Consider the following 15,884-nt stretch of genomic DNA (forward strand, 5'->3'; position numbering starts at 1 on the left):
CAGACAGTACCCTGTGGGTTTATTAGAAACAAATCCTTTAGTAACCGTTCATCACTGTGCAGTTCAGTACCATCATTTTCCTGCGGCAGGCTAGGTTTGTGGGGTCGCGGGGCCTGAAGCGTTTGTGGGCTCCTTTATTGGGATCCACCAGAAATTCCCCAATGGGCACCGTGCCAGAACACCACTCTAACACACCGCTACGCTGTGAGAAGGGCACCACCTGCCATGAAGTAGACTTTTTAGTTTAAGCTGCTTTGATGCTTTCTTTGAAGAACATTCAAAGTGAATATGGGATAAAACAACACAGTGATTATTTATTTAATTTGGATTAAAGAACAAAGGTTTAAATGAAAGATCAAGTGAAAAAAAAAAAAGATTAAAATGCGTGTGACCTTGTATCGTCTGATGTTGAGCTTCCTCTTGCGAGTGTCCGTGTTGCGCTGCAGCAGCATGGAGCACATGCTGAAGACCTGCTGCATCACCGCATCCTGCCGCAGGTCGTCCTGACCCTGTTCACACGGAGAGGGCAAAGGTCACCAGAGAACATATAAAGTACGACCACAGCACGCAGGAACACTGAGAAGCTTCCATTTAATTCTGTGTTCATCAAACATAATAAAGGAATTGTTTTACCTCACCATTTTAAGTTGTTTAACCATCACTAAAGACATAAAATTACAAAAAAGTGCCATCTTCTGTCATATTTTCCAACCTTGTAAAATACCAATGACATATTTTCCAAGAATCAGCAATGACAAGACACTTTACACACATTAGGGTGTAATAAATCAAATAAATGTGAGATTAATCAAATGTACAATAGGTATACCAGTCTTACATTTAATTCAAGAGTGAATAAAATGCTTTAAAATCACACATTTTTCTCCAGATGCATTCAAATGCATACAAATATCAGTGACATATTGATGAAAAAATTAGAATTCACTGAAGTTAAAGATTGGAAAAAATGTTATTTCATCATGACTCTCCTCTATGTCTGGGTGGTGAATTATTAGCCTTTAAGTGGCTGAAGAGTTTTTCCGCAAACAGAAACATGCGGGTCTCCTGAAGAATGTCCTCATTACAAAGGTGTCGAAGTAAACTAACTTTGTATTTGTTCTGGTACAAAAACAAGATCAATCATTACTAAAAGTGAAATGGAAAAGAACTGCAGGTTCCCCGTCCGACTTTAATCACACATGACAGCAGCTTCAGCTTCAAAGACGGGGGATTTGTTTAGTCAAGAAAACACACACACACACACACACACACGCATACCAGAAATAGAGAAAAATGTCTTTGCACATGTTTGTGACATAAACTCACCACAGTCACGACAGGGAATCGAAGGCATACTTGTGAACTTCTAACACCGGCAACTCGACTCCAACTCTAACACTTCTTACCTTGACCAGCTGTCTCCTGCTCTTTCCGTCAGAGCCAACACAGTCGATGATTTTGGGCAGGTTGACTCCTCCGGCCAGGTGATACTGGGGCATGAAGGATCTCACGGTCACCAGGTTGTCATAGCTACCAGATGGATCCACCTATTTCCACGATAAAAACAACTGTTATGTCACAACGCACTCGATAAAAGAGACTTGTACTGTATATTTAAGTTTCACTTAGAGTTTTCAGCTCCAGCTGAGGTTGAGGGTTGAGGGCCTTGCTCAAGGGCACCTCAGTGGTGGTAATGAGGGAGGGGCACGCTGCTCATTCCCTTATGATTGAACAAAGACCGACTGATGGTCAAACACTGATTTGATATCACAAGAAGTTAAGGTTTTGTGAAGTCTGTACCTGATGTGAACAACACTCAGACATCAAATCTAAGTTGTTGGTTTTTTACAAATGAAGTAAAAAACTACTTTTCAGAACGACATTCAACTAAAATATCAGCCAAATAAAATCCACTGGTTTAATCAAATGCCATCAAATCCATCTCCTCTTTCAGACCATGTAAAACTTTACAGGAACTCCCGGTAAATGTTAAAGTGTCTTCAGGACCTTCATCACATCTTGCCAAACAAAAACGATTAAGGAAACTGCAGTGACCAACTGGCCCTATGCTGATAGTCACGGCGTTATGTTGAACAGTAAAACTGTGTCCTTGAACGCAAAGACCTTGAGTTATGTGTTTATTGTTTGTTTCTTCGGTCCTCTGCTTTTTGTTGAGGTGTTAGTAATTGTGCAAATAACTTAAACTATCTTTTGTTTTCATAAATTGTGTTAATCATTCACACTCTGCCTTTTGAGTTAAGTGTGTGTACCTGTGTCATTCATCACTTAATTAGGTGACGTGAGCCATCACCATCATGTTACCGCCCCTTGTGACATCATATACCATACACAAAGTAACTTGTTTAAGCTTTCAAAAATAAACCAAAAAACACTCAAATGGCTCCAACAGATAAGATTTCAATCATCCTTCACCTTGATCTCCATTGTGGGGATGACAACCTCTTCCAGGTCTCTGATTTGCATGATGGGCTGATCCGCAGGGATGGGAATCGCCTCTGTAATCAAACAAGGACACAAGCAGCTGGACGTATAAAACACACATTTCAGGGTCAGGAAAAGAGATGAGGCAGAGCAAGACATGGCCCTCATTATAAATGAATGTACTCTGATTTTATAGAACAATATAAGAATCTACAGATTTTCGTGGTGTGAATTTCATCGTAAAAAAGTATATGAAAAAAATATTGATTTTAAGTAGGGATCAACCGATATGGATTTTTAAGGGGCGATGCCGATTTTTTTTCATCAGCCTTAGCCGATGACCGATACAGACAGCCGATTATCTAGAGCCGCTACTACTTGCGCTCCCCCAGTTTACATAATAAAAATCACACAATGATGATAACAAATATTACGAGTCTCAATTTTGAAAAAGGTACAATTATTGAACTTAAAAAAGGCGTCTCCAGCAACACAGAGCCGCCAGCGGACGCCTGTCTGTACATAATGCCGGAAAAAAAATTGGTGATCTCAGCAGTCCAAATCAGACGATACCTATATATAATATTGGCCGATAATATCAGCCGGCCGATGTATCGGTCAATCACAGATTTTAATTATGCTGTATTTACAAATTATTAAAATGTAGCTAATGATAAACACTCACTGAAAAAATAAAAATACTAAATAAAAATCCATCCGAGAGCATTAGAGATGTGCTGGTTGATTTCTGTGGGTAAACTCCCTGTTAGAGCTGTTGTTGTGTAACGTGGACGCCTGCTGATGGAGCACTACAGAGCACAAGAGGTCTGGGGCCAAACTAATATACTTTGGTGTAACAGTGAATGTGTGTTTTAACTCTGTCATGTATGGTGTTATTGAAGAGACGATGCCTCTTGCTCACAAAGAACTTCCTCAACTGATCATCAGCGTGACTTTCAAACTCCGTGTGAATGTACATGTATGTGTAGACTGTGTATATACATATATATATATATTTGTAAATATTACAATTTCTGCAAAAGACAGAGGCAATTCCCCATTTTTCACACTAATCAAAACAGAAATGTCAAACTGGCTGCCTCAGTATGTAATATCTACTATAATTTCTTCGCATCTCGAGGGCAGAAATCCTTGAATCGTTGAAAGGTCATCCGATGTGTTTGCTTAAGTACGTCACTGTGTTCTGACTACTTACTCTTCTCGGTCTTGTGTTTGCTGGCGTCCATATAAGCCAGAGCGATGTAGGCATCGCAGAGACGCTCGACCCCACGGATCATCTCGCCTCTCTTTTTCCTTATGGCACTGATGATCTTTTGGGCCACATCTGAACGCTCCTGCATGAGAAAATACGTCCCTTGTTAAAACAGAACTGGTGGTGTTCAGAGTCAAACTAATAAAAAATTAGGAATTTGAAGACAGATGTCCGTCCTCCGTAGAGCTTGGTTTGTTCGATGTTCCTGCCTGTTAAAGGGAAAGTTTTTATTGCCACTGTGTGCACAAGATTGCTGGATTAATACTGTATATAATAACTATAATAATTACTACGACTTTTATTAAAGATGGGGGAAATGTTGGGTCTCTGTAAATCCTAAATAAGTCACAGAGTGTGGTCTTTACCTACTTCATATGTAAAGTGTCCTGAGATAACTTGTGTTATGATTTGGCACTGTAAACAAACTGAATTTAATTGAATTAATTCATATTTTTTCTTTGTATTCCTCCATCGTGATTAGGTGTCACGTTCAAGCTACACATTGAAAGGCTAACCAGGTCAAACAGCGAGGGCTGCCGTGGAGCGCTCTTCGCCAGACGGGTCTTGCAAAAGCTCTCGTCTTTGTTGGCGTTCACCAGGGCGAGGATGATGAAGAGCGTGTGGTGAGGGTGCTCCAGAGATGCGCGGCAGATCAGCTGTGAGGAGAAACAAAAAACAACTGAAGCAGCAGTTTGAAACAAAAACAAACATTTCCTGCATCCAGCAAAAAAATCAATATTCAAATACTTTTCGATACCACGTGTTTCAAAATGATACCACAGGTTTTCCCTCCGAGTTATTATCGGAAAGTATCAAAGCTATTAAAAAAGAAAAGCTGATCTGAAATAGAATAGAATAGAATTACTTTAATGATCCCAGACTGGGAAATTACTTTGTAACAGCAGTAGTGGGTCAGCAAATAAACACTTTGTACATAACATAAATATAATCCAATAGATGCATAGTGTATATAAACAGTGCACAGTGTGCTATAAACAATAAACAATAATAATATATACAACAAAATATGCAAAATATACTATAACAATAATAATATATACAAAACAAAACAAAAAACAGTAGAGAGCAGAGTTCTCTGTCAGGCAGAGGTGAGACAGTTATTATATACAGTGATGGATTGTGGCAGGAGAGATTTCCTGTATCTGTTGCTACGACAGCGAAGCTGAAGCAGCCTTCTGGAGAAGGTGCTCCGCTGTCTGACCAGTGAGAGTTGGAGTTGGAGAGCATCGGGGAAGGAAATCAGCTTTTACTGGAACAGCACTTGGCTCAAAATGTTAATGAAAAAATATATATCACTATTATTTGTACTACCTATTTTGTATTTGAAGAGTTTTTTTTTTATAGCTTAAAAAAGTTGTAAGTTTTGTAAGTTGAAAATTCTGGCATTGTGACAACCTTATTTGCTACAAAGTTGTCTTTTTCCGGAAGGGATGGGACTAATTTTGCAGGTCATCGAGGAGCAGAAGAACGACGTCATACAGCTGTTAATGTGCATTATAAAAGTGCTGCATTACGTCAATGAGGACGTCATGGAAGCCCGTATCATCAGTGATCCCTGTTGCCATCTTGGTTCCCATGCGAGCAGCCAGCTGATACATGAGAGGCAGAAACTTGTAGGAAGGGATCTTCTGTGCCCCTTTCTGGAAGAAAAAAAATAAGTGAGATTTAAGCTTCCATTCCAAAGTGTGTTTTTGTCCTAAACGTCTCAAACGCAAAGCAATCCGGGTGCGTTGTATTAACCTTCATCATGTCGTTCACGGCCTTAACGCCAGCGTTCTCCAGCCAGAGTGAAGCCAGGCGGAACACCCAGGTGTCGTGCTCCTCGCCTTGCTCCAGACACTGGATGTAATTCTCCACCGCCTTACACAGAAAACGCTGTCTGTCTGCCTGCAGGTTGGACAGGGCCTTCTCATCCAGCTCCAGCTCTCTCTGCACCTTTACTGTGTACCTGTGAAGTCAGAAGGAGAGCACATCTACCATTACAGCCCTCTAAAGTCTCCCGATTGCTTTATATTTATTGACATACAATGATAAATCTTTTTATAGGAGGGATCCTATTTCTCCTGCTGCTGTGTAACAAAAACCAGAGCTTTTAAAACGTGACTTAAACAACGAAAAAAAGAAGGAAGAAATTCAAATCACAGACCTGTTGGACGTCACTTTACGCTCCTTCATCAAGACCACTTCTTCCTTAGCCTTGTCCAGCAGCGCCTGCTTGTTCTCAAACTCAGAGGAGTTCATGTATTTGTCGATGCTCTGGTACTGAGCGTCAGAGAAGCGGGCCAGAGACAGGAAGGCCTCGGTCCGCTGACTCTGCAGCCTGGAGTCCTGAACGCCTGATTCCTCCTCGATCACCTCCACCGCCTGACAGAACAGCACAGGACAGACAGCGAGGCATCAGCAGTGACAACAAAAATCTAAAGTAGAGAATGTAAAAACAGAGTCTTGTTCCACTTACAAAAACTCAAGAAACAACAAAACAGGTGAGTTGGTGGCAATGTACCGAAGCGTTCTCACAAAAACACACATGCACATGAATAATTTAATATTGTATATATGAATCTGCCGCAAACTGTAAACTGCAGAAGTTCAATATTTATGTCTTTGGGCCAATTCCTAATATATCTAGACATAAATAATTCATGTGTGTGTATATGAGTGCCGGTGGCTGGACACTGCCTCGCTGACGGGTAATAACTCATTCATTTCTCAGAGGGAGGCCTGCCGTGTGTGTACGGATGTGTGTGTACTTCAGGGAGTTACAGAGATGCATCACACATATTAGATATTTTCAGACTTTTTTGATTGCCGTTTGCTACATTAATAACATTTTATGAGGTTTTTTTTAAATGCTGTAAGTCCTACAACAAGGTTTGCCTCTAAAACTTATAACTTATAAATAACTTATTATTATTATTATTTCGTAGCTTCCTCTTACCCTCTCCAGGTAATTCTCCAGTATTACTCCGGGGCTTTCCAGGCAGGTCTCAGCCAGCCAGTTACCACACAGCCTGAGGCACTCGGTGTAGACCGGGGCCAGAGCAGGATTGAAGCCCACCTGTCCAACAGAAAATCAAAACTTAGAGAATAGCTCAATGTACTTCTTGACCTTTTACTTATTTTAATTACACTGCAGGTTGCAGTTTACATCCATGTCTGTCCAGACATACAGCATATAGGGCGACTGTGGCTCAGAGGCAGAGTGGGTCGTCCTCCATTTGAGAGATTGGCGGTTTGATCCCCACCTCCCCGGTCCACATGTCGAAGTGTCCTTGGGCAAGACACTGAGCCCCGAATTGCTCCCCATGCTGCACATGGGTGTGTAAATGTGGTGTGAATGGTTACATTAGATGGTATGTAGATGTCCACTGCCATCAGTGTGAATGTGAATGGGTGAATGTGACAAGTAGTGTGAAAGCGCCTTGAGTAGTCAGAAGACTAGAAAGGCGCCAAATAAGTACAAGTCCATTTACCATATATGTAGTGAAGGCTTTAAATGAATAAAATAAAATAAATATATAGTATTTTCTTGGCAAAACATGGATAATTCACACACATCTTAAACCCGACAGCACAAGACATGTGAAAAGGTCAAAACTCAAGTGACACTTGTAGTATAAAGAACAACTTTAACAACTGGTTTAACAATAAAAAGCAGTTGTTCTAGTGAGTGATAGTGAGTTCTAGAGTGATTGGCATATACTATATTTAAGACCCAACATACATCTACAAGCTCTAAAAAATGGGAGTTTGGTTGGAGAAATTTAAAAGTGTTGGCCTATACAATATTGGAGAAATTGTGGGCAACTGAATGCCAACCACTCTCATATATTTTGGTCATGTATGAAAATACAGTCACTTTTGGAGGGGGTTGTAAGAGCCATGGGTGAAATCTTTGAATTTAATATTCCTAAAGATGCTCGGTATGTATATCTTGGACTGATACCAGATGATGTGATAGGTAAAGAAGACATATACCTGTTCAACATCCTATTACTTGCAGCTCAAAAAGCCAAGGAGTTGGCTGAGAACTGACCCACCTGGACTGAGCCAATGGCGTGACATTATAGAAGAAATTTGATCAATGGAACAAATGACCTACAGCCTTCGTATCAAAACAGAGCTGTGTGCTGTAAGGTGGACAAAATGGCACCTTTATGTGGCAAAGTAGTGTTTACCCCCCTTGTGTCTTTGTATTTCTGTATCTGTTTTTATTGATTGGGGGAAAAAAAGTTAAATAAATAAATAGGTAATCCTTCTTTATACTACAAGTATCTCTGGAGTTTTGACTTCATTCCCTTCTCCATGCACCTTGGAAGTTGGTGAAGTTTCTCCATAAATCCCCACTCTACTGCGACAGCACGGGATAACAGTGTTCAACCAAATGTTATGATGAGTTATGACTTTGATTAATGGTCAAAGTGAAGTTGAGCTTTGACCTTTTGGATAGAAAATGTCATCACTTCATCCTATTGGACATTAGTGTGAAATGTGAAAGTGTCATAATTAGCCATAATCTTTAGCTATGGACAAAAACCCATTTTGAGATCACAGTGACCTTTGACCTCCAAACTCCAATCAGTTCATCCTTGAGTCCATGTGGATATGTCTGCCACATTTAAAGAAATACCCTCCAGGGGTTCCTCAGATATCACATTCACAAGAACGGGACAAACAGACAACAAAAACATAATGCTTCGGGCCAAACCGTCTCAGTGGACAGCATTACAACAGCTACAGAGATTCCATAATTAAAGTAGCGTTTGGAGTACAACAAAAGGTGATAAATGTCCACGTAATGTTAAAGCTGTGTTAGTGTCTGACCTTTTCTTCTAGGTTGTGTATCATCTGTCTCAGCAGGCCCAGGGCCAGCCCCTGCTCTCCCTTTGCCCAGAACACCTGGGCTTCCTCCAGTTGCCATGCCAACACAGGGGATGACGCCCACGACCCTCCGCCACCATGCTGCTTCATCTGGAAAACCGCCCGCTCTGCCAGCTGGACAGGAATCACAACACTGTGAGTATTTAGTAGTGCACACAGACACAAACAGACACACACAGACACACACACACCTGTGTATTGCCAGCCTTACGAGCCAACCGGCAGAGCTCCATGAGGTGGTCAGTGAGCACAGAGCCGAGGTACTGGGTGCTGTCGGGGTCTCCCATCCTGGTCAGCAGGGTCTGCTGGGCCACAGAGCGGACGGCCAGAATGGGCTCCACCAGAGCAAAGTCACTGTCAGCGAGCAGCTGGGAGTGCTGCCGCCACTGGCTGCACACTTCCCTTAGAGTCACATCTGAGAAGGGCCTGAAAAATACACGAAACAAATTCTTTTTAGGTGTGATTTTTATAAATTCACCGCAGTAGACCTCTCCATCAGCCCAAGGAAACTTCCAGGCATTAATCCTCAAGACTCTTTCCTGTGTTCATGACTGTGTTGTTATGGATGTTTGACTGCTGATATCACCTAGAAAAGAGGTGTTTAACGCTCTCCAGCTCCCTGATGCTCTGCAGGTTCCTGAGAGCCGGGTACAGTGAAGACACAGCCTCCAGACTGCCTCTGCACAGCTCCTCCACATCTGCACCCCTGTGGAAACACACAAGTACACAGATGGGGGGATTATTTTACAAAGTGGAGAACTGAATCATAGTTCAAACTTGAAAACTAAATGTTTACCATACCTGGCCTGTTTCATTGTTTCGTCAAATATGGAGAACTCTTTGTCCCTTAGCGCTTGCAGGGAACAAAACACTGATTCATGGAAGCCGGGCTTGGCTTTCTCACTCCTGATGCAACAAATTAGATTTGGAGGAAGGAAAAAAAAAGGATAATAAGTAAGAAATTGCCTCTGATGCTGATGGATTACAGTTGTGTTTTGTGTGTTTACACCTCACCTCTCCGACAGCTCACAGTCCCACTGTGTGTTCCTCCAGGCGGCCTGGAAGCGGAGCTCTCTCAGCTCGGCTCCCCACTCCACCCCTTCACTCTCCAGACCCCTCATGTAGGTGGCAAGGATGCTGCTCAGACCAAAGTTCTGCAGGCCCTGTTGGTGCAAGCATTACAGCTGAAGAGGTTATATCAAACTGCATTAATACCTGACATTAGAATCCAATTTGCTTTCATTATTATACCTCCACAATTCCCACTTGTCGAGTGACCTCAGGCAGCGTAGAGTGAAGGTCGTATGAAGTCAGGGCCTTCCCCCACATAGCCTCATGCTCATACGTTCGAATCCTATGAATGAATGTGGCAAAACGACGTTTGTAGTTCTGATAATGGCTGAACACTGCAGGGAATAAGTGATAATGTGATTTTTCATGAATCTACTTATTGATTACCTTGTTAGTGGACTGGTCATCGTCTCTCCACCACATCCATACAGACTATCAGGCTCTCCGATGCTGCGATACACCTCAATCAGCAGCTCCTACAAAAACGTAAAAGAGAGACGTACACAGAGCAAAAGAGTGGAAAAAAGCATTTTAAAACACTTCACAGAATGAACTTATTTAAATTGCTGTGCCAAACACATTACAATGCATGTTTAGCATCAAACGCGAACTCTTATTTTCAGCGGGACATTTTTCAGAATGATTGTTACATGAAGAACTGACCTGCAGGCTGATGTTTGTGTCTTCCTTACTCTTCTCAGTCAGGCTGGAGATGGTGAAGTTCTGGCTGTTCTCTTCAAAATTGATCTTACGTGTCGCCCTGGACTTAGTCCTGCAGATTTGGTAAATACATAGATTCAAAAACAACAACAACAAAAAAAAAAACAATTGGATAAAGCTCTCAAGGATAGCAAAAAGACCTTGGGTCAGGGCTATGGACTACACATACATATTGTTTATGGCCAGTAGAGTACAGATGCAAGATTAAATGTGTATGAAAAATAATAAGTTTAATTAAATTAATATGTAAAAGTGTTAATCCAACACATAACTACGGTAGACCTGAATTCAATTTGCAAAAAATGCATACCTTCGACTTTCCTCCATGTTAGCTTTAATCTTATCCACATAGATCTCAGTGTACAGCAGAGCGGTGAAATGTGCTGAGCAGGACTGAGCGGCTTTGGCCACCTCCAGGTAGTTCAGCTCCAGCCAAAAGTTTGAGTCACACACTGTTCCACAGGAGCTGCTAGAAGAAAGATACAGTGTTTATTTTGAAGACAATCCATGCTCTGCATCGCCTACATCAACAAAGGCGCATCAGTTCACCATAGCATGAGCAAATCAGAGAAAGAGCAGTTCCAAACAGAAAATCCCTTGAAAGTCCCTGAACATTTACCTTTATCTAAAGCATATTTGATTACAATAGGAGTGCAAACCTATCAGCTTTCAGTGGTCTCTGCTGGTGTCTCAGATAGTCAATAACAGCAAGCATGGTGCGCAGGGAGGTCTTGTCGTGTAAGCCCTGGCTGGCAGCGTCTGACTCTGTAAAGAATACAAATCATGTATAGATAACATTATTCCAAGGTAAAATTGAGTAAAATGTATATTTCCAATATTTGTGACAGGTTCAACCAAGGAGGGACCCTGGGGCACATGGTTTGGCTCTGTCCAAAGATTGTTCCTTTTTGGCAACATTAATGTTTATGATGTGCAGCAGGTGACCATTAGATTTGCTCATAGCTTTTCCAGATGGCTCAGGGAAATGGTCTTAGGGATACACCGTCCGTGGAGTCTGACTGTGTCTGGGGCTCCAATGCTGGACATATCAACACTTTGTCATTTTTGTAGATGTTTGGGTAGTGTTTGTTATTGTTTTTGTTCTTTGTTTTTATTCCTGTTTTGGTTTTGTGGGGTTTTTTTTTTATTGTTTGGCTTGAGTACTTGAGGCTTGTTGTGGTGATTTAGGATAGCTAATAATTGATAATTGATTTTGAATATAATAATAATATAATAAGCAAAATAATGATAAATGCTAATCACAAACACAAACATACAGACTCCTGAACATGAGTGGATGAAGGACGTTGATGGATAAATTCATTAAATCATTGTTATTTGTCATACTGTGAAACTTACCAGAGTCGGAGTTGAGCGGTGTGGCAGAGCGACTGGAGGCCTGAGCGCTTCTGGAACAAAAGCTGAAGAAGTCCCGAATGTGGGATGAGAGCAGCTGCCTCCATGAACCATTAGAGTCATCCAGAAGGATGGAGTGAATGATGAGGGGCAGCAGCCTCTGACAGCAGTCCACCTTCACCTGGAGACAGACGGAGGACATAAGGTGTCGATCTGGAGCTCTGGACTGAAACCTGAATTGCTTGATGTGACAAGTTATGTACGTGTAGGCAGTCCACTTATAGCTTCAGTGTGCTCACCAAGCACAGCGGTCGTGACAGCAGCAGAGCTTCACTCCTGACTCCTCCGCTGTCGAGCAGGGCCGTGCACAGAGCCTTCAGCCAGGCCTTGTGGCCGCCTGCCTGGGGAATCCAAAACTCCTGACTGTCCAGCTTCTCCCTGGCCTCTGAACTCCCCTCAGCACTCACAGCTTCCACCTAATCAGGGATGACAGTCAGTAATAACTGGGCAGACACAGACCATTAATGTGCACACATGAAAACACATCCATACTTAATGTGAGGGAGATATATTTGAGTTTATTTAGACAATTTTTGAAAGCGGAGAGGTAAAAAGGTGTCAGGCTCTAGTTTTTTATTAATGGTACATACATACTGAAAATACAACATAAAAACATCCTTTACCAACCTTCTTCTTGGCCTTTCTGAAAGGATTAAGGTAGGCCAGCATGGGGTCTCTGTTGTCTTTATGCTGCTCCCAGAAGTCGAGTCCAGACTGAGTGGCGAGGATGCTCTTCACACAATGAGTGGCTGCTTGCCTCACCTCAATACTGGCAGAGCCAATCACAGCCAGAACACAGTAGATATGAACACAAACGGCTCCGTACTCATGTACAACAAACGTTTATGATGAGAACTAGGCTTGAGTGTACCGCTGTTGAGTGAGTGCGTCGTTCATGCAGTTGAGGACGATGTAAAGACACTGTGACTGGGTGGAGGTGAAGAGAGACACAGCCTTTTCGTAGAGCGGGTCTCTGCCATGAAGCAGGGCGATGGTGGAGAAATCCACAGGACCCAGTTCTCCCAGACAGCTGCCTGCTGCCTCTGCAGGAACACATTTGCGTTTGTACTTAATGTGCATCAGACATGTCCGAGAACACAGCATAATGTCGCTGTAGAAGTTCATGATTTCATACCTAGAATGTCGGCTCCTCCGGGATGGTTGGCCGCCAGCTTACAGAGCTGCAGCAGACTGAGAACCAGCTTCACTAGAACACTGTCAGCAGGTTCAGCTACAGCGAGAGACGAGAGAGAAGAAGCTCATCAGAGATTTGACAATTGAAGTTACAAACCATGTTTTCCTTAGCTGGCATCGTACCGTGGCACTCTTTGAGCAGCTCTCTGATCTGTCCCTTGTTGTCATGCAGCTGTCTGGTGAGCTCCTTCAGCCCCTCCAGTCTGGTCAGAGGTAAGGAGTCACAGGACGCCACTGACAGGAAGTGGGCTATCTCCTGTAAAAAGGCAAACGTGGAGGCTGGAGGTCAGCAATGACATTTAGGATTCTTCATTTTCTTCACTACAATATTTCCACCCCTCGATTCACTGAGAAAGCAGAGCTACATATGGGTTAAAAATCCTTACTTGTATACATGATGCTATGACATTATTAAGGTCTCTACCTGTCTCAGTGTAAAGGTCCCAGTGTTGTATTTGAGCTTGTGCTGCACAGACCGCAGCTCTCTGAATTCAGGGAGGTCAGGAAAAGGCTCCAACCTGCTGATGGCTCCTTTTAACTTCTGTTGATTTTCTATCACCAGAAACTGCAACAGAGTGAGCACCTAGACGGCCAGAAACAAGGAACAATGAAAGTTGCTGGCTTGCAAATTCTGCAAAGGGACTTATTTTTCTCTCAAACTGTTCAAAATGCAAAAAGAAAAAATGCAAGTCCAGAAAATCCAGGAAATATTGTTTTTTATAATGTATTAGTATTAGTTGTAGCAACCAGTCCACCAATGTGTCTGTGTCTACAGTATTTTGTGGTTTTAAAGTAAAGGCTTTGTACTTCTCTGTGGAGGTAAAAACTCTCTAAAATGGTTACATATTTAAAAAAAAAAAAGAACCAAATGTCCACTTGTGAAGGGAGTGGGTGTTTTTGTCCATTGCGTAACATACCTGTAAGTGGCAGTTTTGCATGATGCATGCCTTCTTGAATGCATCATCTTGTTGAATTTGTCTGCATTTTTTATTAATTACGTTTATTAAACGGCTTTGTTCAATATTCAGTTCTGATTGGTCAATAACAGCGTTCAACAATCTGTTATTTTAGAATAGCAGACTATTGTTATGGACGCAGTACTAATAATAGACTCTGGAGGACCATTTATACCAGCCTTGGCAGCAACCACCTTGTGAATCAGGTTTTGTGTGTGTGTGTGTGTATGTGTGACATCATGGCAAAATGTAGTCCTGGAGACACCTACTGTAGCCTGTAGCACCAAAGAAACACCAAAGAGGCGTTTGTAAGTATTTTACTAGGTGTTTATATGTCTGTGGAGAGATTTTATCACTGAAATATCGCAATTATGCAAGACAGAGTCATGACACTTGACAGGTTTGTAGTTGAGATCAAAATAAAGGCCAAGTTCAAAGATGTGTGTGGCCCAAGCAAAGGAGTAGGAGGGTAGAAGGTATAGGGGAGGGGCCATTGCTAACTCAACAACTGTAACGTTCAGGGACTGTATTTTGCGATGTTGCAACACTATCACGGTGATAAAATCTGTCCACACACAGACCAACACCTTGGGAAAAACTCAAAACCGCCTCTATGGTAGTTCCCACAGTAGGTGTCTCCATGACCACATTTTGCCATGATAATTTTTACTGAATCCAGAAACTTTGACTTACCTGCTGTGAGATGGCGGGCTGGCTGGTCACCTGAGCTGTGAGAGTCCCAACAACGACCTGTAAGTGGCAGTCCAGAGCATCGTCACAGAACTCCAGAGCGGCCCGACACACAGAGGTCAACAGGTCGCAGCAGAGAGAGAGGCTTCGGTTAGATACCTCATCACATTGAACTGGTCTGAGGATGAGAGAAACACACACGGGTTTGACTTTGTCAGGGAATACAGGACAGTGCGTGTCGTCCTGCGTGTAGGTAACCTGCGAGTGTTTGTTGTGTGCACCAACCTGCTGTTGATGTGGTGGATGAGCGTGTAGATGATGTCTCTCAGGACGAAGGCCCAGGCTCCTCCCAGGCCGTCCTTCACCTCTCTGAGCAGCAGGTTGACAAACAGGTGATACATTAGGAGGATGCGATGACGTTCGTAGCTGTTGGTCGTCTCTGCTTCTCTTTCACACACCGCCAGCAGAATCCTCTGGATGGAAATCTACAGCACAAAGATAGGACGACAGCCATAACAACAGTTAATATAATGAAAACACATACAGGGTATAAGCAAAAAATGGGGATCAAAAGTAGTTCTACATAATAACTCAAATGTCTTACCGGAGTTTTGGACAGAATGGCGACCAAAGACTTGTGGTTTGCACTGTGACACATGCTTAGGTAGTCCAGTGTGGCTTTAATGACATAAGAGCTGAAGTATGGTGGGTTTGGTACAGGATCCAGCTCCCTGAGGAACATTTAAAAGTTATTTAGTCATAGATTTTTCTTTAAGAAAGACAAACTACCTTAATTAACACCCAGGTGTACCCTAAGTAAATGGATCAACAAATAAACAAATGAATAAGAATGGACTAATATACAGAAAATAAATAAAAACATGGTCAATTTGAACTACCATTACCCTATAAAGTGTTTCAGGTCTCCTCTGTCCTCTTCGGGTCCACTTCCTTCATACAGAGTCATCAGCAGTTCCACCACTATGTCTGGCAAGTTACTGTGGATCAGGTTGTCAATTTGCTGCAGACACATGCACAATCATGGGGACGGAGGCAGAGTACAGTCAATTACCTTTTCTCATATGTGGCACGTTCAATTAAAACTGTGATCCTGTATAATATTTTACATATTTCTTAGACAACTTATTCATACTGGGTAAACACATTCTGAAAACGTTAGACACATAGGACAACATGTGCAAAAGTATTCAGTACAACAA

General features: G+C 42.3%; 1 protein-coding gene across 1 annotated transcript in view; it reads right to left on the reverse strand.

Moving 5' to 3' along the window:
- The window catches only part of atm (ATM serine/threonine kinase), a 35,455-nt gene that overhangs the window by 8,425 nt on the left and 11,146 nt on the right, over positions 1-15,884 (reverse strand). Inside the window, exons 27-57 of the mRNA XM_083914540.1 lie at positions 15,570-15,685; positions 15,269-15,395; positions 14,950-15,149; positions 14,668-14,842; positions 13,443-13,601; positions 13,142-13,274; positions 12,960-13,055; positions 12,696-12,867; positions 12,452-12,593; positions 12,064-12,240; positions 11,768-11,945; positions 11,068-11,173; positions 10,719-10,877; positions 10,352-10,460; positions 10,076-10,164; positions 9,869-9,971; positions 9,632-9,780; positions 9,419-9,523; positions 9,204-9,323; positions 8,809-9,043; positions 8,561-8,731; positions 6,675-6,794; positions 5,883-6,100; positions 5,477-5,684; positions 5,251-5,376; positions 4,231-4,371; positions 3,659-3,797; positions 2,434-2,516; positions 1,407-1,547; positions 393-509; positions 71-220 (exon numbers count right to left, since the gene is read on the reverse strand). Coding sequence (XP_083770666.1) covers positions 71-220; positions 393-509; positions 1,407-1,547; positions 2,434-2,516; positions 3,659-3,797; positions 4,231-4,371; positions 5,251-5,376; positions 5,477-5,684; positions 5,883-6,100; positions 6,675-6,794; positions 8,561-8,731; positions 8,809-9,043; positions 9,204-9,323; positions 9,419-9,523; positions 9,632-9,780; positions 9,869-9,971; positions 10,076-10,164; positions 10,352-10,460; positions 10,719-10,877; positions 11,068-11,173; positions 11,768-11,945; positions 12,064-12,240; positions 12,452-12,593; positions 12,696-12,867; positions 12,960-13,055; positions 13,142-13,274; positions 13,443-13,601; positions 14,668-14,842; positions 14,950-15,149; positions 15,269-15,395; positions 15,570-15,685 — 4,464 coding nt within the window. The remainder of the gene's footprint in view (positions 1-70; positions 221-392; positions 510-1,406; positions 1,548-2,433; positions 2,517-3,658; positions 3,798-4,230; positions 4,372-5,250; positions 5,377-5,476; positions 5,685-5,882; positions 6,101-6,674; positions 6,795-8,560; positions 8,732-8,808; positions 9,044-9,203; positions 9,324-9,418; positions 9,524-9,631; positions 9,781-9,868; positions 9,972-10,075; positions 10,165-10,351; positions 10,461-10,718; positions 10,878-11,067; positions 11,174-11,767; positions 11,946-12,063; positions 12,241-12,451; positions 12,594-12,695; positions 12,868-12,959; positions 13,056-13,141; positions 13,275-13,442; positions 13,602-14,667; positions 14,843-14,949; positions 15,150-15,268; positions 15,396-15,569; positions 15,686-15,884) is intronic.

Source organism: Echiichthys vipera (genome assembly GCF_963691815.1).
Source record: "Echiichthys vipera genome assembly, chromosome: 5".
Lineage (NCBI taxonomy): Eukaryota > Metazoa > Chordata > Actinopteri > Perciformes > Trachinidae > Echiichthys > Echiichthys vipera.